The following is a 23642-nucleotide window of genomic DNA, read 5'->3' as shown; positions in this document are numbered from 1 at the left end:
CTCAGCATCATTATACAGTGCAGTGTGATCATTATCAGTGTATAGAGATACTCAGCATCATTATACAGTGCAGCGTGACCATTATCAGTGTATAGAGATACTCAGCATCATTATACAGTGCAGCGTGATCATTATCAGTGTATAGATACTCAGCATCATTATACAGCACAGCGTGATCATTATCAGTGTATAGTGATACTCAGCATCATTATACAGTGCAGCGTGATCATTATCAGTGTATAGAGATACTCAGCATCATTATACAGTGCAGCGTGACCATTATCAGTGTATATAATACTCAGCATCATTATACAGTGCAGCGTGACCATTATCAGTGTATAGAGATACTCAGCATCATTATACAGTGCAGCGTAATCATTATCAGTGTATAGAGATACTCAGCATCATTATACAGTGCAGCGTGACCATTATCAGTGTATATAATACTCAGCATCATTATACAGTGCAGCGTGATTATTATCAGTGTATAGAGATACTCAGCGACATTATACAGTGCAGCGTGATCATTATCAGTGTATAGAGATACTCAGCATCATTATACAGTGCAGCGTGATCATTATCAGTGTATAGAGATACTCAGCACCATTATACAGTGTAGCGTGACCATTATCAGTGTATAGAGATACTCAGCATCATTATACAGTGCAGCGTGACCATTATCAGTGTATAGAGATACTCAGCATCATTATACAGTGCAGTGTGATCATTATCAGTGTGTATAATACTCAGCATCATTATATAGTGCAGCGTGACCATTATCAGTGTATAGAGATACTCAGCATCATTATACAGTGCAGCGTGACCATTATCAGTGTATAGAGATACTCAGGATCATTATACAGTGCAGCGTGACCATTATCAGTGTATAGAGATACTCAGCATCATTATACAGTGCAGCGTGACCATTATCAGTGTATATAATACTCAGCATCATTATACAGTGCAGCGTGATTATTATCAGTGTATAGATACTCAGCATCATTATACAGTGCAGCGTGATCCTTATCAGTGTATAGAGATACTCAGCATCATTATACAGTGCAGCGTGATCATTATCAGTGTATAGAGATACTCAGCATCATTATACAGTGCAGCGTGACCATTATCAGTGTATAGAGATACTCAGCATCATTATACAGTGCAGCGTGATCATTATCAGTGTATAGAGATACTCAGCATCATTATACAGTGCAGCGTAATCATTATCAGTGTATAGATATACTCAGCATCATTATACAGCGCAGCGTGATCATTATCAGTGTATAGAGATACTCAGCATCATTATACAGTGCAGCGTGACCATTATCAGTGTATATAATACTCAGCATCATTATACAGTGCAGCGTGACCATTATCAGTGTATATAATACTCAGCATCATTATACAGTGCAGCGTGACCATTATCAGTGTATGGAGATACTCAGCATCATTATACAGTGCAGCGTGACCATTATCAGTGTATAGAGATACTGAGCATCATTATACAGTGCAGTGTGATCATTATCAGTGTGTATAATACTCAGCATCATTATATAGTGCAGCGTGACCATTATCAGTGTATAGAGATACTCAGCATCATTATACAGTGCAGCGTGACCATTATCAGTGTATAGAGATACTCAGGATCATTATACAGTGCAGCGTAATCATTATCAGTGTATAGAGATACTCAGCATCATTATACAGTGCAGCGTGACCATTATCAGTGTATATAATACTCAGCATCATTATACAGTGCAGCGTGATTATTATCAGTGTATAGATACTCAGCATCATTATACAGTGCAGCGTGATCATTATCAGTGTATAGAGATACTCAGCATCATTATACAGTGCAGCGTGATCATTATCAGTGTATAGAGATACTCAGCATCATTATACAGTGCAGCGTGACCATTATCAGTGTATAGAGATACTCAGCATCATTATACAGTGCAGCGTGATCATTATCAGTGTATAGAGATACTCAGCATCATTATACAGTGCAGCGTAATCATTATCAGTGTATAGATATACTCAGCATCATTATACAGCGCAGCGTGATCATTATCAGTGTATAGAGATACTCAGCATCATTATACAGTGCAGCGTGACCATTATCAGTGTATATAATACTCAGCATCATTATACAGTGCAGCGTGACCATTATCAGTGTATATAATACTCAGCATCATTATACAGTGCAGCGTGACCATTATCAGTGTATAGAGATACTCAGCATCATTATACAGTGCAGCGTGACCATTATCAGTGTATAGAGATACTGAGCATCATTATACAGTGCAGCGTGATCATTATCAGTGTATAGAGATACTCAGCACCATTATACAGTGCAGCGTGATCATTATCAGTGCATATAATACTCAGCATCATTATATAGTGCAGCGTGACCATTATCAGTGTATAGAGATACTCAGCATCATTATACAGTGCAGCATGCTCATTATCAGTGTATAGAGATACTCAGGATCATTATACAGTGCAGCGTGACCATTATCAGTGTATAGAGATACTCAGCATCATTATACAGTGCAGCATGATCATTATCAGTGTATAGAGATACTCAGCATCATTATACAGTGCAGCGTGATCATTATCAGTGTATAGAGATACTGAGCATCATTATACAGTGCTGAGTGATCTCAATACACTGATAACTGCTATAATCGGTGATTACTCACTACTTATTCTTCTAGATATTTTTACAGCATTTAATGCATGTCTTCAGGACCGCGGCTCTTTCTTGGTTCTCATCCTAGCTAGTGACTCTTTCAGTGTCTGCTTTCCTGAATCCAGCTCCTCTTCGCTACATCTACAGTATCAGTTGTTGCATTGCAAGGTTCATTCTTAAGTCTAGTACACACGTGGCAACTTCGGCTGTGCTAAGCAATGTAGCTGAGCACAGATTGTCCGCACACATCACTGACACACATGCTATGCCCCAGCAATATGTGCTGTTTTGGGCTTCTCCCAAGCTCTGCGCTTCATGTGAATAGGTAGCCTGCACGATGGGGGCATGGTGCTGCTAAAAGGACAGGGCCCCTTGCTAAAACAGCCTAGCATGAAAACTATTGGACAAATGTAATGGCCTCCGAGTTCCGCGGCCGAGCGGGATGCCGGCTAAACTAAGTTTTTTTTTTTTTTAAAGGGGCAGTAATTTACAAGTCATGGTTTTGGCTTATAAATGATTGCCCCTTTAAAAAAAAGTTCAGCCAAGAACCTGAATGGGTGTGGTATGTTGAACCTCTGTACTCCAACAGAGGGGTGAGTGCAACAAAGCCCCTTGCAGGCTCACTGTGCTCGTCTTGCTGCGGGCTCACTGTACTCGTCACAGGTTCTGTTCTCCCTCTATGGGAGCTGTGGACCCCCACGAGGGAGAATAGCCCCTGTCAGTGGGATCCCAACTGTCAGGCATTTTACAGTTGGGATTCCGATTTCTGTGTACAACTGTCACTCCATCATCCGGCACCCATCCTGCATGGCCGCCAAATTCGGAAGCTATTACATTTGGCCTTACATATCATCTGTATGTCGATGATACTCAAATCTTCCTATCCTCTCCAGATTTGTCACAGTCTGTATTGGCTCGTGCCACTGAATGCCTTTTTGTCCTATTTAGGAAATTATTAATATTTCCACAGACCAATAATAGGGGTGTGGGTCATATGGTCGACCATAAGTTGGTCAACATGTTTTTTTTTTACCCGAATGTTGACACAGTCGACATGGATACAGGATAAAGTGCACCACATCCCCTTGCATGGCTCCCTACGCTTGGCACGCTATTTAATTCTCCCACCACGCCATAGTGGATGGTAGGGCATTTAATACCGCCTGTCCGCACATGTCGGCTCAAAAACCAGTGAAAACCCCATGTCGACCTTTTGACTCTCATGATTCCAGGACTTTCTTCATACTGCACCCATTCTGTGGAATGCCCTCCTATGTACAGTAAGATTCTCTTCTATTCTTCTAACCTTCAAGCATTCCCTAAAACCTTACCCCTTCATGCAGCTTATTCAATTCTGTAACCTTCATAAACCTTTCCTTTCCAGTTACATCCCCACTGTACAGCTCACACTTATCCGCACATATTTTCTCTTTCTTCAGCTTTCCCATCCTGCTGGCCCCAGTCCAACATTGCTGGGTGACCGTGCTATACAGCCCACCAAGAACCTTTGCAGTCCAATCCTTGTGTTTCAATCCCCATTTCCGTATAGATTGTAAGCTTTTGAGCCAGGCCTTCCTACTATTTTGACAGTCTGTAACTACCCAGTTTGTTTTAGAATTGCTTCCAATGGGTATGGGTCATTGTGTCGCCCCAATTTAGGCAACATACATTGGGTCGACCATTGAAGGTAGATAAGGCTAGGTCGACACCTGAAATAGGTTGACATGGCTATCGTAGAGTACAAAAGGTCGACACAAGCATTAAATCGACAGTCAAAAGGTCACCATGAGTTTTTCACGTCTTTTATCCCAAATGTCGACAATGACATGTGTGAGTGTGCTGGGTCCCCTTGCATGGCTCTCTGCACTCTTCTTGCTTCGGGCACGGTGCCTCGCTGTGCTTGGCACACTGTGTTATTCTCCCACAATGCCGTAGTGGATGGTAGGGCATGAAATATCGCCTGTCGGCACATCAGCTAAAAAAAAATATATGTTCTAAATATGCCTCTGTATGGAAGCGGTACATCTGTCAGAACAGACTTAGGTCTACAGTCATTAGGTCGACCCCGGAAGGTCGACATGGGCCAAGGTCGACATGGTTCTAGGTCGACAGTCATTAGGTCGACATGAGTTTTTCACTGTTTTTTTTACCCGAATGTAGACATGGACACAGTTGGAGTTGAACCGCAGCCCCTCGCATCGCTCGTTTCGCTCGCCATGCTTCGGGCACGTTGCCTCGCTGCGCTCGGCACACTATTTTATTCTCCCACCACGCACTGGTGGATGGTAGGGCATGAAATACCGCCGGTCGGCACGTCGGCTCAAAAAACAGTGAAAAACTCATGTCCACCTAATGACTGTCGACCTTGAGCCATGTCGACTTGGGGACAGTCGACCTTCCGGGGTCGACCTAAGTCTGGTCTGACATATGACCGTTTCCCTTCTGTATATACTAATGATCTGGCTGCTTTGTAGAACTATTCTGAGTATCTTGGTTCATGTGATCTGATAGCCCGGGAGCTTGTCTAGCCTGCAGTATCCATTAGCCTTAATAGAGGATTTAATATCCTTATTAAAGCGCAGTGAGCAGCACCATCACCATGTAGTATAGTGCTGGCCTGCCGGTGCGCACACCACATTCTGTTGTGGCATAGTGTCCGCTTCTCGCTGAGGGCTACAGCTGCTCATTAGTGGTTAGACCTCAGTCTGTTCCTGCCAGCCGCATGTCTTCCTGTTCTACTCCTGCTTTCCCCACTGCCCCTTCCTGCTGCTATAACTGTAACTGGTTATCCAAGGTGAGCATGTCTGATGTTTATAGAACACGTCTGCAGGCGGAAGTGATACACACGGATGCATGTCAACTACCAAGGGACGGCTGTCACATGGGTATTGTGGATCATACATTGTCCGTGTCGACATGTATGAATTTAGTCTTCTATCCTGTTGACCCTGACAGGATATTGAATGTCGACTGCCACTTTTAGGGTTAGACTGTGTTTACAGTTATGATTCGGGTTTGTAGTTGTTTAGTCAGTGGGAAAAGCAAACTGCCGACACGATAGAGATGTCAACATGAGGGCGATTCAGTTGTTTATGCCACCGCAGCAGTATTGCACCTGATGGCAGCCAATCAGTTACTTCTGCCGGCGGGTGTGATAGCATTATTTCTGCTTGCAGCCTCCTGAGGTGGTGAGCACAAACCAGAAAATGTCTGCTATTCACGGCTTCAGACATTGGGTTTAACCCCTGTATATGGCTAAACTCCATCTATTTGTTTACATCATGTGCATAAAACACCTAAATCTAATATCGCCAGGTCAGGTTAAATGGGTGATAAAGAGAGATCCTGCGCGCAAAAACAATTGAATTCCTCCATGAGTGTCAGCTTTTTTGTACCACACCCAGTACACCATGTTAAAATGAAGCAAATTCTTCTAGATTGACTTTCTTCTGGATTCAATGGGTCATTACTGGGCGTCACAACCAGGGTCCTGTATGTTTGTAGTTTGTACGTTCTCCCTGTATTTGAAGTGGTTATTGCAGGATCTCAGTTTTTTTCTTCTCCATAAAACCCCCCTTACATACGTTATTTGGCAGATGACTTAAAATGTATTTATGTCTGGGAATTGGGTTGTAAGCTCCTATGCTCTGTGGATTGATATAAGTGACTAATGTTCTCTCTGTACAGCTCCGCATCACATGGTGGCACCATATAACTAAATGATCATATTAATGTTGGGTTAAGCCCGGAGTCCCTGTAGTTTGGCATTCTGTACCTTGCTTCACTGGCATTCTGTTTGCATCATGACAACTCAAGAACGCTGTCCGCACTGAGGGGATGATTCTGGGTGACTCGCTAAGCAGCGTAAATCTGCCGCTTAGCGACCCAACTAACGCTGCCGGCAGGGCGAGCGAATGCGCGACCCCGCACATACATTGCGCATTGCAAATGGGTGTTTAGCATAAGCATCCATTCGATAGGGTGCATACAGGGGTGAAGTCATTCGATGGTTGTCGCAAATAAGTCAGTCTTGACTGGCCTATATTTGCGGCGTCCGGTTCCGAGAACTGGTCAGGCGACTGATGCCCTGTGATGCCACCCACCCCCGGCAGGCTGTGTTCGCAAGGCATCCCCATGCGCCAGCCCCCTGCCCGCCTTCCCCGATTTCCCCTGTGAAAACGGGATTGGGAAGAAATCCCGACGCCGGAATCCCGACCACCGAAATCCCAACAAGGGGGAGACGTGGATTCCCCCCCTTGCGGGCTCTATGCGCTCGGCACACTAATTTATTCTCCCTCTGTGGGTGTCGTGGACACCCATAGAGGGAGAAAGTGTCTGGATTTCGGCGGTCAGTATTTTGTTCGCCAACTGGATTGTAACTGCATCCCATGAAAACACCTCGGTGACTATGCAAGTCAACAACTGCGCCTGCACCGCAGTCCTGCTCCTGTGCAAATGCAGAATGTAAACATTGGTCCCCGTTGCGAGTTCACTGGGAACCAAACAGACCAGAATCACCCCCGGAGTGTAAGCTGGATGGCAGTAATTTACGTGGCACGGGCAGAAACGCAAGAAAATGGTGCAATATTCTTTCATTTTTACCTGGTTAAACTGTGACCTTTTTCATCGGTGTATAATGTTGCTATAAGCGTAAGGTAAGGGTGCCTCCATTACGTTCCGTCTGCAAGGACACAGGAATAGAAAACGCAGATATGCCCTATAATCACATTTCTGTCAGTGGCTTTTGATTATTATAAAGTCCGGGTGCAGATAATCTTTGAAATATAAAAGCTGTTGACATTAGCGGACGAGAATAGATTTCTTTTTTATATATATAAACGCATTAGTAAACCTAGCCTTAAATTATAGTGTGGCGTGTCTGGTGAGGCAGGATGGAGTAATGAGTCAGCTCCAGCCTGATCACTCTGGTAACACATGGTAGTACATCCAGATGTGTGTGACTTGGAAGTCCAACCATCTTATTCCCACCCATATCTGGCGTCCCGGCACTGAGCCTTTCCGGATATTGGGGCCTGCTGGCACATTGCCAGGTCTGTGGTGGGACACAAGTTATTAAACACTGATAGGAGTTCCTGTGTATTTGGCAGTGAAGGGGTGCAAGGAAGGATCCAGTGTGAAGGAAAGTGGGGGCTATTTATGACTCTTCCGTGAGTGACGTGGTTTGTGTCCTCCTGTGCTGCAACAATAAACAGGAAGGAGGCCAGGCCACAGCCAGTGATTACCTGCCCATAATTGTGTGGCTTGTGGGCACAGGCGGAAAGAGGGGGAGAGTGAGCTAGGAATAAAGTGATCGGAAGTGTTTGGCCTGCCTGCAGCTTCATGCACACAGGCGTAGTGAGACCTGTGTATTCTTATACATTCCTCCACCTGCTCTGCCTACTGCACCCCAGCAGCACAGGCACCAGCACCAGGAGGCTGAACATTACACCATTTATATTAAGGGTGAACAGTGTTTCTTGACTAAATGCTCCATTTAATCAAACATTAATCACAAGTAGCTGAGTGCTTGCTGCTATAGATTTGTGTACATCCTCTACATCAGTGATTTTCAACCTTTTTCAAGTCGCGGCACATCAACAAACTCAGAGAGTGAAAGGGGGGTGGGACGAGGCTACGTGTGGCAGGGTGAGGCTGAAGCCACCATGCCCCGCCCCCATGAAGTCAGTCACGAGGATTGGGGAGAGGCGAAAATGATGCGAAATTCAGGATTTTATACAGTGGGAAAAGGGGGGAGTGGGGGCTGCGGCGGTGATGTGGTAGACTTGCCGGGAGGGGGATGCATTTTTTGAGACCCTCCTGGCTATTCCGGAAGGGTAGGCAAGTATGGGTTAGAGCTTTAAATGTGAGGCCATCCCATAGACCTTGAAACCAAACTTAAAAACCCAAAAATATATTTTCAAAATTGCTGCTTCAAGGTAAATTGGATGTAAAAAAAATAAAAAAAAAACAGTGTTTCCTATACTGTTGACACTAGTATTTCTGTGACTGCTGATCCTAACGAAACTAATGGGCCCTACACACATGCCGATGTGTGCAGGGCTACCTAGCTATGCTAGGTCGGGCTGTTCTGCGCCGCTATCGCCTAGCACACAGAGCTGACAGCCCACACACAGAGAGAGCTGTCAGCTCTGTGTGCTAAGCGAGCGGACAGCGCCAGTGTTCTCCTGTGGGAGAACACTGCCGATGCCGATATTGATGGACACTGTCCATCAATCTCGGTCACCGATAAAGACGCGCACGGATGCCGATACAGCCCCCACACATACACCGATGTGAGGGCATTTGCTAAGCGACTTTGCAAAACTAAGCAAAATCGCTTAGAAAATGCCTTAATATCGGCATGTGTGTAGGCCGTATAAGCCATGAGAGTAGCAGTATTTCAAGAGGAAGTTAAGGTTTGTTATGACTAAGTAATAATATAAATGTTTTAAACACATACTGTAATTTAGTGCACTTACTACTAATATATATATAAAATCATTTACTCTGTGACTTAGTCATGCTACATTACACGTTATTTATTAGCAGTTATTTACCATATATACTCGAGTATAAGCCTACTTTTTCAGACTATTTTGTATGCTGAAAAAGCCACCCCCCCCCCCTCAGCTTATACTCGAGTAAGGGTCCCACTTGAGTCAATAAGTTTTCCCAGGTTTTTGTTGTAAAATTAGGTGCCTCGACTTATAATCAGGTCGGCTTATACTTGAGTATATACGGTATATAGTGCATAAATATTCTGCAACACTTTTTTACAGTGGATATTTGAACGTTCACATCAGTCCCTGCCCCAGTAGAGCGCATACACCTTTTATACTCAAATCCCAGATCCGACCCGGTATTTGGAACACAGATTCAAGCCAGGTCGGATCTGGAATGTGCCTACCTGCGGTGTAAACGGGGGCGGCACTTGGAGATGACATCCTCTCCAAGCGTCAGGATCGCTGATCATCGCGTTGGGGACAAGCCTAGCACCAAGGTAAGCTGCTAGGCTGCCCCCAGTCCCTGTGCACCCCAGCCCCCGTCAGCGAGGCCACTGTGGGGGCATGAATAGACGTCTATTCACGGGGGACTCCCAACTGCATACTATGTACTCAGAAACCCCCCGCCCCCAGTGTGTGCCACTGGCTTTGGAGCTGAAAGCAGATTACATGACAAAACTGAGCTGCATTTTGCTTAGGCGCCCAGTGTGAATGGGCCTTAACAGCAGCATCGTGTTAGCAGCAGTAAATTACTGCAGCTAATGGGTTCCTCTGGGTCCATCAATTAGCCCTATAAGCTAACACTGTTTCACCTAATTCACAAAGCTCACTCAACTCATTTATTTATTTACAGTGTCTTATATAGCGCAGCAGATTCTGTTGCGCTTTACAATAGTACACAGTGATAAAACAAACTGAGTAACAACAGACAGACTTGGAGGTAGGAGGGCCCTGCTGCAAGCTTACAGTCTATAGGGACATAGGAGGGACACACAAGGACAGGCACCAGTAATAGCATAGCTTGTAGGTCCAAGTGCCTCAGAGGGTTATGTGTGTGGTATGATATGATATGGCTTGCCTGAAGAGATGAGTTTTCAGGGAACGCTTGAAGTTTTGGAGGTTAGTAGAGAGTCTTATTGTGTGTGGAAGGGCATTCCATATTCCATATTTTGTGATAAGTAAAGATATATATATATATATATATATATATATATATATATATATATATATATATATATATATATATATATATATATATATATATATATATATATATATATATATATATTAGTGTACTATGGTTAATAATAGCTTTATATGTGAGTAGAAGTATTTTATCTTGAATACGGTAAAACACAGGTAACCAATGAAGGGACTGGCAGAGCGGATCAGCAGACGATGAGCGTCTTGCAAGGAAGATCAGCCTCGCAGCAGCATTTAAAATGGATTGCAGTGGCGTGAGTCTGTTCTTGGGAAGACCAGTTAGGAGACTATTGCAATAATCAATGCGGGATATAATGAGTGCATGGATAAGAGATTTAGTAGTGTCTTGTGTGAGATACGGTCATAACTCATCACCTCATTTACATAGTGCCCCATTGTATTAGCAAGTAGTTGTTGTTGACTTAAATTTATATGGAGCTTCAATATGTTCACAATACCATAGTGTTCAACCTAGGATTTTTTTAGGGAAGGGTGCTTAGGGTCCCTATCTGCTCCTACCTCCAATCTCTGTCTTCACAGCTCCCTCCCCTCCATATCGAGCAAGTTTGAAACCGATTAGTGTCTTTGCAAAAATTGCTTTCACTTTCTGTTATGACAATATTTAACACACAAGAGTAACGTGGTCTGTAGAGTGGCCTCTAGTGGTCAGTGTTGGTACTTCGCCTCATAGATGTGAGTATTGGTTAGCCGTGTGCGTGTCACTCTGTTCACCTCTCCATTTAGGAATGTATGTAACCTTTGTGTATACTCTATAGATTGTAGATACAGGGTTTTTCTTCTTTCTTCAAGGAACCTCTTCAAAACTGGACCAAAAAAGCAGATTGTCTCAAAATCAGTAAGTACATTGCTTATAATCTGCTGGACAGTGATGCTGGTGGTTTTCAAGGGTCCAGTTAGGTTTTCTTCAGTTTCTGCAGCCCTGCTTGTAAGACCCATCGTCTAGTGTGAGTTATCAGAACACAGCTATAATGCTCTGGTATTAGATAAAGGAGTAGGATCTGATTGGTTGCTAAGGACAACATCTCTCACTTCTACAAACTCCCACTTTATTATATTTACCCTGTTACTGTGTGTAAGTGGACACATGGCTCTGAGCTTCTATTCCTTGTCCCCAGCCCCTACAGTTTGTGTCCCAGCACTGTAATATTATATTATGTTTTCATTTCTGCTTATGGTGTTTTTATTCTATAGATAATTAGAGGGGGAGGTCTTGATTGCTTTATATATGGACCATTTACTAATTTATTTTTAATAGTGACCATATTATAAGTTGCAAGATAGTAAATGTCCGAGCATGGGTCATTAAGTCGACAGTCAAAATGTCGACTCTTCAAAAGGGTCGACATGGGTTTTTCACAGGTTTTCTGTTGTCTATGTGGACATGAACATTGTATAAGTGTATCGCGTCCCCTTGTATGGCTCACGGCTTTGGGCATATATTCTCCCTCTATGCCCACTGGGATGGTAAAGGATAAAAAGAAAAAAAATCACGAAAAACCCATGTCGACCCTTATCCACGCCGACCTAATGCATGTTGAATGTTCACCTAGATACTGTTGACTGCATACATAAATGCCCCTAGCTGTGACTGCACTAGAGAAACAAGGTTGTTCGGGCGATTAAACTTCTATAATGGTAAAATGACTTTATATAGGAGGGATGATAATAATAATACCACCATTCATCTGTGTGTGAAGTTGCTAAGTTCTCTCAGAATTGTGGAGATGGGGCTGATAGATTCCCAGGCTCAGCAGACTTCCGTCCTGTAATGCCACCAGGCTCCTGGCCACAAGGCGCAGGGTTACAGTCTGCCACTTTTACATCAGCTTCAGCCCTGGCGTGAGTGTGTCCTTTGCGCTGCCCTCTGCTACGCAGTGTGGGCAGCCGATGATGTCTGTGTTTTGGGATTTCGGTGCCATATTTCACAGAGCCTCCATTGTGTGCGACTGTACAACTCTGCACCCACGTGTTTTGCATAAAATTCCCCTTTTTCTTTTGCCGGAGAGCGGGCGGGAGCAGCTGTGACATCATGGAGCCTGGAGATTAGGTAGAAACCACTTCCATGTGTGCTTATCATCACTACCGTCTTCTGCTTTCCACTAGTGTCAGCGGTTGGAAGCGGTAGGAGGAAGCACAGGGTCATGGAAAAGGCTTGTTTACCAATCGTCCTGTTTGTACACAAAGCGGATCTGCCGGTGACATAATGCTGAGCGAGCACAGACGGTCATCTCTCATCGTCACAAATAGCTGGCACTGAGGTTTAGATACAGAATGACCCCTAAGCCCAAAAATAAGAGCTTTGAATAATACCTGCAAGCTTAATGGTGTTGCTTTCTGCACAGGAACATCTGCAGGTCCCTTGGTAAGATTACAGACCGGAAGTCTGCTTCGTGTTGCAAATACACCCCCCACCCCTGAGTGGTTCCGCTTGTTAGTTCATGTTGACCTTTTGACTGTTGACCTAGGTCGACACTGCCAAAAGGTTGACATGGCTCAATGGTCAAAAATGGTTTTCACTCAGAAAACTTATTTATACTTTGATTCACATGGACTACAATTGGTAACGAGCCATGCGAGGGTAAGCGATACACTAATTGGGGTCCATGTCAAAATAGGCACCCAAAAATCCTGAAAAACTCATGTTGACCTTTTCACGTGTCATCGTTTTCCATGTCAACCTTTTTACTGTCAGCCAATAGTGGTCGACCTTATCCCTACTGTATATTAGAGGTCAGTTCTGACACCTGGAGAGGGGGGGGGGACACAACAAGGACACTATGATCGTGTGCTGTGCTATGTCGTCACAATGAGGCGCTCACAAGATTTGTCTGTTTTCAGGAAGAGAGAGACTTTGAGCGGGAGTATGGCAAGCTGCAGCAGTAAGTACCTTCTACAACAGCCTGGCCCCTATTCTCCCAATCACCTCCCAGCTAATCCTTACGCACTGGTTCTGTGATATCATACCAATGGCAGCAATTCTGTCAGCAGCCTGTATGGCCATGTCAGTCAGTGTCCTTTCCTCCCTGCTCTCACCTGTGCTGCCTGTGTGTCACCATTCCCTCTGCCCCATGACCTCCTTCTGTTCATTCTCTTTCACAGGCTGGAAGAACAGACCAAAAAGCTTCAAAAAGACATGAAGAAAAGTATAGAGGCAGATTTAGGTATCCTGGGATGGGGGAGAGCGCTGAAGGGGGGTTATTTACCTCACTCCGTATAACTTATTATGTATTGTACATTCCCCACCAGCCATGTCGAAGTCTGCTGTCAGGATCTCCTCAGATTTGCTGGGTAATCCCTTGTGTGAGCCAGACCCAGATTTCCTGTCCATGGTTACTGCACTGGATACAGCAATGAAGCGTATGGATGCCTTCAATCAGGAGAAGGTACGACGTGTCTGTAAATCTCTTGGTGGGGCTGGTGGAACCTGGGGTGCTGCACTGACCAGCAATCTAAGTTGCATCGGAATCTTGTAGGGTCAATGGAAGTAGGCTCAGGTGTGCATAGGAGAAAACCCCTCCCCCCTCTGACTCGATACATTGTGGCTGAAGGAGACTGGATGATACATTGCAGTAGTTTTCATATTGCATAACATGGGCTCCCAGTTTTAGATTATTCTGGGTTCAGTTATATTTGATTAAATTCTGTATATTTTGGTGGTTTGCTGGTATATGTGAGACTTGTCCTGTAACACTAAGGTTGCTTATAAAAAAATGTGTGTCTATAATTTCCAGGTGAACCAAATTCAGAAAACGGTGATGGAGCCCCTGAAAAGGTGAAGAATGTGTATGAGTATAATAGTATTATTGTCACTTTTTTTTGTTTAGTGTGAGCTTTTAGGTGGGATACCACCACATACATACGTATTGTCGATCCTGATTTATAATTACCATGAGCAGGTCATTGTGGATTCCTTTTGTCATGCACATGTGAGTTATTCTATTTTGGTAGCTCAGTCATTTTCCCACCTACAGTATGTCCGCAGACAAAGCCACAAAATATGACATGTTCGTGGCACTTGGGGATTCAGGTTGAGAACCCCTTTTGTCCATGGTATTTATCACACACAGGTATAGCAGCTGTCCCCCCTTCCTAAGTACATGGCGGTAAAACACAGGGATCAGGCTCTACATTGCGTGTATGGTATTTATCACACACAGGGATAGCAGCTTGAGAAACGGTCGAATTGTCGACCCCACTTAGGTTGACAGTCATTAGGTCGACAGGGTTTTTCACTGTTTTTTGAGCCGACATGTGCCGACAGGCGGTATTTCATGCCCTACCATGCACAAAATAGTGTGCTGAGCGCAGTGAGGCACCATGCCGAAGCATCACGAGCGATGCAAGGGGCTGCGGTTGACTTCCAACTGTGTCCATGTCGACTGTGATGACATTCGTGTAAAAAAAACTGTGAAAAAACCCATGTCGACCTCGCGACATGTCAGCCTAACCCATGTCGACCTAGACACCTGTCGACCTTCATCCGTGTCGACCTAGAACCTGTCAACCTAGTTGCCTGTCGACCCAGTGGTGTCAACCTAATGACTGTCGACCTAAGTGGTGTCGACAATATGATCCACACCCAACAGCTCTTCCCCCTATAAGGACATGGGGTGCCAGATGACTGCCCGAAAGTCGGGATTAACTCCAAAATTGGAATCCCGACTGTTTAAATGCCTGACAGTAGGGATCCCGATTCACAGGGGCAATTTTCCCTTGTGGGGGTCCACGAACCCCATAGAGGGAGATTAGAACCTGTGGCGATTGCAGCAAGCCCGCAAGGGGATTCTTTGCACTAGCCCCCCTGTCGGAGCACCAGCAGTCGGGATTCTGATGCCGGGATACTGACCGTCAGTATCCATATTGTCGGACCGCCATACCACACCCAAGTACAGTACATGGCGGTAAAACACAGGCAGCAGGCTCTGTAATGCACTACATTGTGTATATGGTATTTATCACACACAGGTATGGCAGCGTGTTCCCCTCTCTGAACATGGCGGTGAAGCGCAGGGAGCAGGCACTGCAGGACTACAAGAGGATTCAGTCGAAAGTGGAGAAATACGAGGATAAGGAGAGAACCGGTGCTGTGATCGCTAAGTTACACCAGGTGAGAAGTGCTGATACACAGTGTAGTGATAAGTAGCTGGACACTGGGGAGAGTGACCTGCTGTACACCTCTGTATGGTGGTGCCTGCGTTGTATAACTGTTGTGTGGCGGTAGATAAAGACCAGCAGATTCTATTTGTGTTTTAGTTTCACAGTGTCATATCTTACCAATTCTCTCCAGCGTTTTCTTAGTTTCTCTTTCTGCCACTTCTGTTTCAAGTCTATTTCAAGCATCTACTTCCCTTTCCGTTCCTAAAATATCACCTTCAGAGTATCAGCGATCCTGTGACAGGTATCGTGCTTCTCAGGGGCTGAGCATATACCGTACACCTGGAATGTGTGCTATGCCTACAGTTTCACCTGATTTAGTTGCAAGCCCGAGGCCTACAGCGCTGAGCCTGTCAGTCACCACACCATCCCACTATCTGCATATTCCACCCCCACCCCAGTCTCTTCCGCTCTCCTCCCTCACACTGCCAGCGGCATAATCAGCATGGATTCCATCCTCTCCTTAGTGATCATTTTCTCCATATGCTACAAATGTAATGTGTGTCTCTGCGCACCTCTGTTTACAACAAGTCGCTGCTTATGCAAAATATAATATTGCAGTAGTGACCCTAAACCCGAAAGGACCAACTCCATTCTCTGCAATGTGTCCCTGCCGCGGCATCTGGCAGCGCACCTTCCTGCCTCACGGGACCAATATTTGCTTGTACACCCCTTTCCTCAAGAAGGAATACAGTCATTACGTCGACCCTAAAGGTCAACATTTAGGTTGACAAGGGGAATGTCTACCGTTAAAAGGTTGACAGAAGTTTTTCACTTTTTTTTGTATTATTGAGCCAACATGTGCCGACAGGCGGTATTCCATGCCCTACCATTCACTATGGCGAGGTGGGAGAATATATCAGTGTGTCCGAAACATGGTGAGCGCAGTGGTACACTTTGATGGTGTCCATGTTGACTACGTCGACATTCGGGTCAAGTAAACTGTGAAAAACGTATGTTGACTTGATCTTCCGCACTAATGTTAGACTTTGCTATAGTTTGTCACTTCTTATTGTGCTCCATGCTTACTGTACCATACCTAGCACTCGGTGTACACTGTGCTTACTGTACCATACCTAGCACTCAGTGTACACCGTGCTTACTGTACCATACCTAGCACTCAGTGTACACTGTGCTTACTGTACCATACCTAGCACTCGGTGTACACTGTGCTTACTGTACCATACCTAGCACTCGGTGTACACCGTGCTTACTGTACCATACCTAGCACTCAGTGTACACCGTGCTTACTGTACCATACCTAGCACTCAGTGTACACCGTGCTTACTGTACCATACCTAGCACTCAGTGTACACTGTGCTTACTGTACCATACCTAGCACTCTGTGTACATTGTGCTTACTGTACCATACCTAGCACTCAGTGTACACCGTGCTTACTGTACCATACCTAGCACTCGGTGTACACCGTGCTTACTGTACCATACCTAGCACTCGGTGTACACCGTGCTTACTGTACCATACCTAGCACTCGGTGTACACCGTGCTTACTGTACCATACCTAGCACTCGGTGTGCACCGTGCTTACTGTACCATGCCTAGCACTCAGTGTACACCGTGCTTACTGTACCATACCTAGCACTCAGTGTACACTGTGCTTACTGTACCATACCTAGCACTCTGTGTACATTGTGCTTACTGTACCATACCTAGCACTCAGTGTACACCGTGCTTACTGTACCATACCTAGCACTCAGTGTACACCGTGCTTACTGTACCATACCTAGCACTCGGTGTACACCGTGCTTACTGTACCATACCTAGCACTCGGTGTACACCGTGCTTACTGTACCATACCTAGCACTCGGTGTGCACCGTGCTTACTGTACCATGCCTAGCACTCAGTGTACACTGTGCTTACTGTACCATACCTAGCACTCGGTGTACACTGTGCTTACTGTACCATACCTAGCACTCGGTGTACACCGTGCTTACTGTACCATACCTAGCACTCGGTGTACACCGTGCTTACTGTACCATACCTAGCACTCGGTGTACACCGTGCTTACTGTACCATACCTAGCACTCGGTGTGCACCGTGCTTACTGTACCATGCCTAGCACTCGGTGTGCACCGTGCTTACTGTACCATACCTAGCACTCGGTGTACACCGTGCTTACTGTACCATACCTAGCACTCGGTGTACACCGTGCTTACTGTACCATGCCTAGCACTCGGTGTACACCGTGCTTACTGTACCATGCCTAGCACTCGGTGTACACCGTGCTTACTGTACCATGCCTAGCACTCGGTGTACACTGTGCTTACTGTACCATGCCTAGCACTCGGTGTACACTGTGCTTACTGTACCATGCCTAGCACTCGGTGTACACCGTGCTTACTGTACCATACCTAGCACTCGGTGTGCACCGTGCTTACTGTACCATGCCTAGCTCTCGGTGTGCACCGTGCTTACTTTACCATACCTAGCTCTCGGTGTGCACCGTGCTTACTGTACCATGCCTAGCACTCGGTGTGCACCGTGCTTACTTTACCATACCTAGCTCTCGGTGTGCACCGTGCTTACTGTACCATACCTAGCTCTCAGTGTAAGCATTACTATACCTCGCATCTCTTTAGTCTGGTAGATTGGAAGTCTAAATAATACTAGTCAGGTTTTTTGTGTGTGTCAGAACATTGAAGAGTGACAACACTCATACACGCACGCACACCCCCTGTGAGGGACCCTATACAGCCCCAGTGTGTTTGCAGAGTAGCTACTATGACTTGTCTGCTTATTTGGTGCAGCTCTGTGAAGGAAACCAAGGCCCAGTGACTGCTGGTGGGTGACCCTACGTCTGAATCATTGGCCACTTGTACTGCTGGTTGGCGGAACCTGGCTTTCTTGCCCCATTTTTGTGACAAACTAAAGTGTTGTCACGCTGGGAACCGCTGGCTTTATAATTCTATAGGTTGAAGTGTCTTAACATGTCCCTTTGAGATCCAGGAGTTCAGTCTTCAAGGCACCGTAACACTCCCAGTTATAAGGATATCCATGCTTGAGCATAGAGTGATACATCAGAATATCCTGGGTTCTAATTAAGGCACCTGTGCTCAAGTATAGCTATCCCTAAAACTTGGACCGTAAGGTGCCCACACACTAGAATGTTTTATTTATTTTTTTGGTCGATTGTCGATAAATCGTCCGATGTTTACAGAGAATCGGCCGATATTGGTCCGATGCGTGCTCACGTGGATCTTTTGCTAAATCTTCTGATCCTACATGCTGCATGAAAGATCAGAAGATTTAACAAAAGATACATAGGAACGCACATGGGATCTTAAGAAAAATCTTTTGTAAAGATGTGCGCTTGCCTGAAATCTTTTGTCCAGGACAGACAAAAGATTTGAAGGTTAATTTATCCGCACATCTATAGATCACAGATCTTTCTAGTGTGTGGGCACCTAAAGTGTGCCTGGAGGGCCGAGGCTGGGAAATCCTGAAGTAGCATAACCGCCATTTATAAGATGTAAAACGCTGCCATCTAGTGTTGTAACAGTGAACTGTTCACCAGTAAACCGTATTAACACGTTGCAGCTGATGTTCACCATGAAGGAAAGTTCAATCAACAGTCCGAATGCAGTATTAAAAAGAAAAAAGCTTTGGGGACTGAGACCGCTCTGGGTTCAATGTCAATATTCCAGGACAAATGTAAATGTATTACATCTAAAAACATTCAAAAGAGCAATAAAGGTTTTTGCTCTATTAAAAGAACCAGGTGGCACCCACATATATGGCTTATCGGGCTTCCAAAACGTAGGTGTCAAACTTCTTTACTATGAGTATATGGAAGGGGGTATGGCAGTGTATATCCGAATCCCTAGGTCTAATCCACTCCCCTTTTCCTCTGTTAATGATGTACACATCTGTGCAGGGGGATGGGGGTCACAATTTTATTTTGCGAAGTAGCCGTGTAATACACATCTATAGTTTCCTCTGCCTTACTTAATCGCAATGTGATGGGTTTGCTTCGTCCTGCTGGTTGACCCAGCCGGCAGATCAGTGGTGTGCTGGATAGTCTACATTCTGCCGGTCAGTAGATGGTCGTCCAAATCCCGACTGTTTAAAGCCGGACAGTCGGGATCCTGACTGACAGGCTATTCTCCCTTGTGGAGGGCCACGACCCCATAGAGGGAGAACAGAATCTGCGGCGATCTAATGACTGCCGGAATCCCAACTACATTGGGAGGTCACACCATACCCGATTGTTGTAAGGCAGCCATGGTGAGTGCTATCCTGTACAGCTTCCGATAAAAGGTTCTCCAGTATAATTCTTAGGTGACCACGTCCACCTTTGCTTGCTGGCACTTAAGCAGTCCGCACATGATGGCACTCACCACGGCTGTATTACGATGATCTCCGGCTCGGACCACCAGCTGGACGAAGCAAGCCCATCACATTGCGATAAAGTAAGGCAGAGGAAAAGGTCAACGTGAAAAAAGGTCTACATCAGTTTTTTGTTTTGTTTTCATAATTTTTGGTTTGTTCATACTGTACCATCCACGAGGCATAGTTAGATTATAATAGTGTGCCGAGAGCAGCAATCCACCTCGCCTGAAGCATGGCACACATGAAAAACTCATGTCAGCCTTTTGTCCATGTCGACCAATAGTGGTTGACCTACTCTACCAAAACCCCCAGGGAGAGGTGAAAGATACCCCCATAGTGAGAGCCATCTACGTGGGAGCATCCCACATATGTCCTAGGAGTAAAACCTTTTTTATTGCGTTTTATGGATATTTTTATGTGTGATAAATTGACATGAAGTTTGACCATTTTGTCCCTATACCTGGGAATATTGATGTATGCATGAGACAAAGACATTGAACCCAGCACGGTCTCAGTCCCTAAAGCTTTGTTCCTTTATAACAAGATGACCGGTGTCTGCGATATGCTGATGTGCGTTTCCAACTATGACTTGTCCTTTGCTCCAGGCCAGGGAAGAGTTACGTCCTGTTCGGGAGGACTTTGATGTGAAGAACCGACAGCTGTTGGATGAAATGCCGAAATTTTACAACAGTCGCATAGATTTCTTCAAGCCCAGCTTCCAGTCATTGATCCGGGCAGAGGTTTGTTCCTCCTCATACTACTACACCTTCATCCATATGCCCTATAGATAATGGCTCTAGTTGTACATAGGGCCTGCACTTACTGTGTGCAATCTTCTTCTCTCTAGGTGGTCTATTATACAGAGATGTCCAGGGTCTTTGGAGAGCTGGCCCAGCAAGTGGATGAGGTGCCACTAACAGATGCTGAGCGAGAGAAGGAAAATGAGGCCAAACTGTCCGAACTGCGAGCCTTGTCTATCGTAGCTGATGATTGATGCCGGAACTCTGAGGAACATGGTTCTATTGGACTGAGATGTTGTTTTACCAGGGACGGCTACATGTGTCATCAGATCCAAGTTCAGTAAAGCAATCACAGTTGGGTTTCCTTGGCTGTTCGGCTCCTCAGGTATTCACCACAAAGACTCTTTGGTCACATCTGACAACACACTACTGTTATGTGACCTGACCTATACTGTACCCAATCCTAGTCCTTATTGCCCTGACCGCTTCCCAGCATGGTTATACTCCAGGCATTGTGAGGGTGAAAGGCAGACAACGGGCAGTTGGGCTTGGGTTGGGTATTTGTTGGACATACATTATGTTGACATTCGTGTTATGTCGACATACTGTTTTTCTTGTCATTGTGTACCTTACTATAACCCTAAGCCTCATGGAAATGTAGACCTTGCTGGTGTCGACATTCTCTCAATGTCAACACTTTGCAAATGTTGACGTAAATGGTCAGTGTCAACCTGCTACTGTGAGCATTGTGGAACGGTGACATCCTGACTGCTACGTTCCCGTGTGGGTAGCAGATTGACCATCTCCTAAAGTGCCTTTTTGCTATAATTTTTTAATTTATTTTTATAGTTGTGATATTTTCACTTCTGTCCTGAATTGCGGGTCGTAGGGTCATAGAATGTCCATCCCTTGAGATCTTAATTGCAAAACTGTACATCTGTCCAATCGTCCATTTTTGTGTCTCCACTCAATCGTCAACTGCGTTCCGCACAGGATTCCTGCCATCCCCCTTACTCCAGAAGCCGCTATTACTGTATGTGGCTGCTTTATTGCTTCTGATAAGTTATACTATATCCATAACATATTGTACCTGAGAATTTTAAGGATGCGATACCTCATCTATAACAAGAAAGCTGTGTCTAACACTCTCTCATCTAAAGGTGTCCGCATGCAGTAAGTACGTTTTCTCAAGTAAAACAAGTTGTCATTTCTAGATTTTAATTCATTATAGATTTAAATTCCAGTAAATTCTGTAATGGGATTAGCAAGGACATTTGTGATGTAATGACACTAGAGGCCTCTACTTACCTTAGTATACGTTTCTGTCCACACACAAAGCAATGACTACACAATGGGTTGGGAGAACAAAGGAATTGTTTGTACTATAATGGTGGTCACATGATCAGGAATGTGGTCATTTGCCAAAGGTTTCCTTAGATTAATAGATGCCCAAATGAGTAACGAAAGGTAATCTAATAAAATATACTGACATTTTACTTTTCAGGAGGAATCTCATAGGGTGAAAGTCATGTGTCCCCGCTAACCCTCTCCCAAATATCCTGGTGTCTGCTGCCAGGACCGGGTTTCCTGTTCTATTAACCTGCCCTGGAATGTGTTCCTTGTAGGCTGTCTCCTCGTACCTCTGAGAAAGTTATAAGGCGCTATGAATGTGAAGATCCCTGCTCCATACTTGAGTCACTATATGCTACCTCTCCTTTTTGTTTATGTACCAAACACCTAGTCCTATGCCACTATCCGTCCATTAACACTACTCCAGCTGATTATTTATGCAGTATGATTCTGTGTCTTATCCGGGTGTGGTATATTTCCCTGACAGTCGGGATTCTGACAGTCATTGCTCAGACGTCGGAATCCCAACTGCACAGCGTGGGGAGCGCAATGAAGCCCCTTGCGGGCTCGGTGGCGGGCTGCGCTTGCCACCTATTTTATTCTCCCTCTATGGGGGTCGTGGACCCCCACAAGGGAGCAGTCGGGATTCCGACGTCGGAGGAATGACTGTCGGAATCCCGACTGTCGGAGAGCCGTCCGGCACCCGTCTCATCCCTGAAGTGTCAGTATACTCTGTGTCATTCTCATTTGGAGATATTTACAAGTCATATTTGACTACAATCCCCATACCACCAACGTCTCTGTCCCTGTCCTGACTTCTGTCAGACGCATACTAGGGGGCTGCTAATAAGATGTTGCTTGTGTAACAAACTGCGTTATTTACATAGTAGCATTTTTTACCTCCACAAAAACCGTTCCCTTGCTCCTTTCCGTCTGTTCCTCCAGCATGACAAGTTTTCTGAATCACTGTACACACTGCTATAGCCGAGCAGGATCAGAGACCGTTCTCCTTTATTCCTGTCAGGTGATCCTGGAAGCTGGCTCTGCTGGGTGGGATAAAAGCTGACATCTTTGTGCTACAATTTTTAAAACTCTACTAGTTTTCAAGCCTGTATTTATGTTTTTTTTTTCCTATGTAATTAATCTGAGAAATAGCTTATTTTAATACTGTGTAATTGTAATTTGGGTGGGATTGTAGGGGATTTGTTTGTTTTTAAAATAAAAATGATAAAACTGGTGTTTTTATCTCTTCTGTATGAGCTGGATTATGTGGTCATTCTTCTGTCAGTAGGACAGCGAGGGGGAAATGCAATCAGTTGCAGACCTTAACCTTGGAGTTAAACGTCCCCATGCCTGTTCAGTTATATTTGATAAGCCTCATGGGTAAGGAATGGTACACCTAGATTCTGGGTTTAGGCCCCTATTCTGAAGGACACGCTCCCCTGCGTGTACTCGTAGGGGAGCGAGTTTTCGCGACTGCGCATAGTTATGTGCAGTTGCTGTGTAGTGTCCATGGAGAATAGATTATTTGCCTGGCGCTCGCACACAACAGTGCAGCCACACAGGATGCCTGCAGATCTGAGACACCACAGAGGTGTCTCAGATCTGTGAGCGCAGGAGAAATCTTTTG

The 23642-nt window shown here is 45.0% G+C and overlaps 1 protein-coding gene across 1 annotated transcript in view; it reads left to right on the top strand.

Annotated features, from left to right (window-relative positions):
- BIN3 (bridging integrator 3) overlaps positions 1 to 23249 on the top strand; it is a 32412-nt gene extending 9163 nt beyond the window's left edge. Inside the window, exons 2-9 of the mRNA XM_083184841.1 lie at positions 11209 to 11254; positions 13258 to 13298; positions 13519 to 13580; positions 13666 to 13802; positions 14151 to 14191; positions 15385 to 15526; positions 20528 to 20662; positions 20770 to 23249. Coding sequence (XP_083040967.1) covers positions 11209 to 11254; positions 13258 to 13298; positions 13519 to 13580; positions 13666 to 13802; positions 14151 to 14191; positions 15385 to 15526; positions 20528 to 20662; positions 20770 to 20916 — 751 coding nt within the window. The 3' untranslated portion in view covers positions 20917 to 23249. The remainder of the gene's footprint in view (positions 1 to 11208; positions 11255 to 13257; positions 13299 to 13518; positions 13581 to 13665; positions 13803 to 14150; positions 14192 to 15384; positions 15527 to 20527; positions 20663 to 20769) is intronic.
- The last annotated feature ends 393 nt before the right edge of the window (positions 23250 to 23642 follow it).

This window comes from Crinia signifera, chromosome 4 (assembly GCF_055691185.1).
Source record: "Crinia signifera chromosome 4, ASM5569118v1, whole genome shotgun sequence".
Lineage (NCBI taxonomy): Eukaryota > Metazoa > Chordata > Amphibia > Anura > Myobatrachidae > Crinia > Crinia signifera.
The sequence above is the reverse complement of the archived record's forward strand: the minus strand, read 5'-3'. Positions and strand labels throughout refer to the sequence as shown.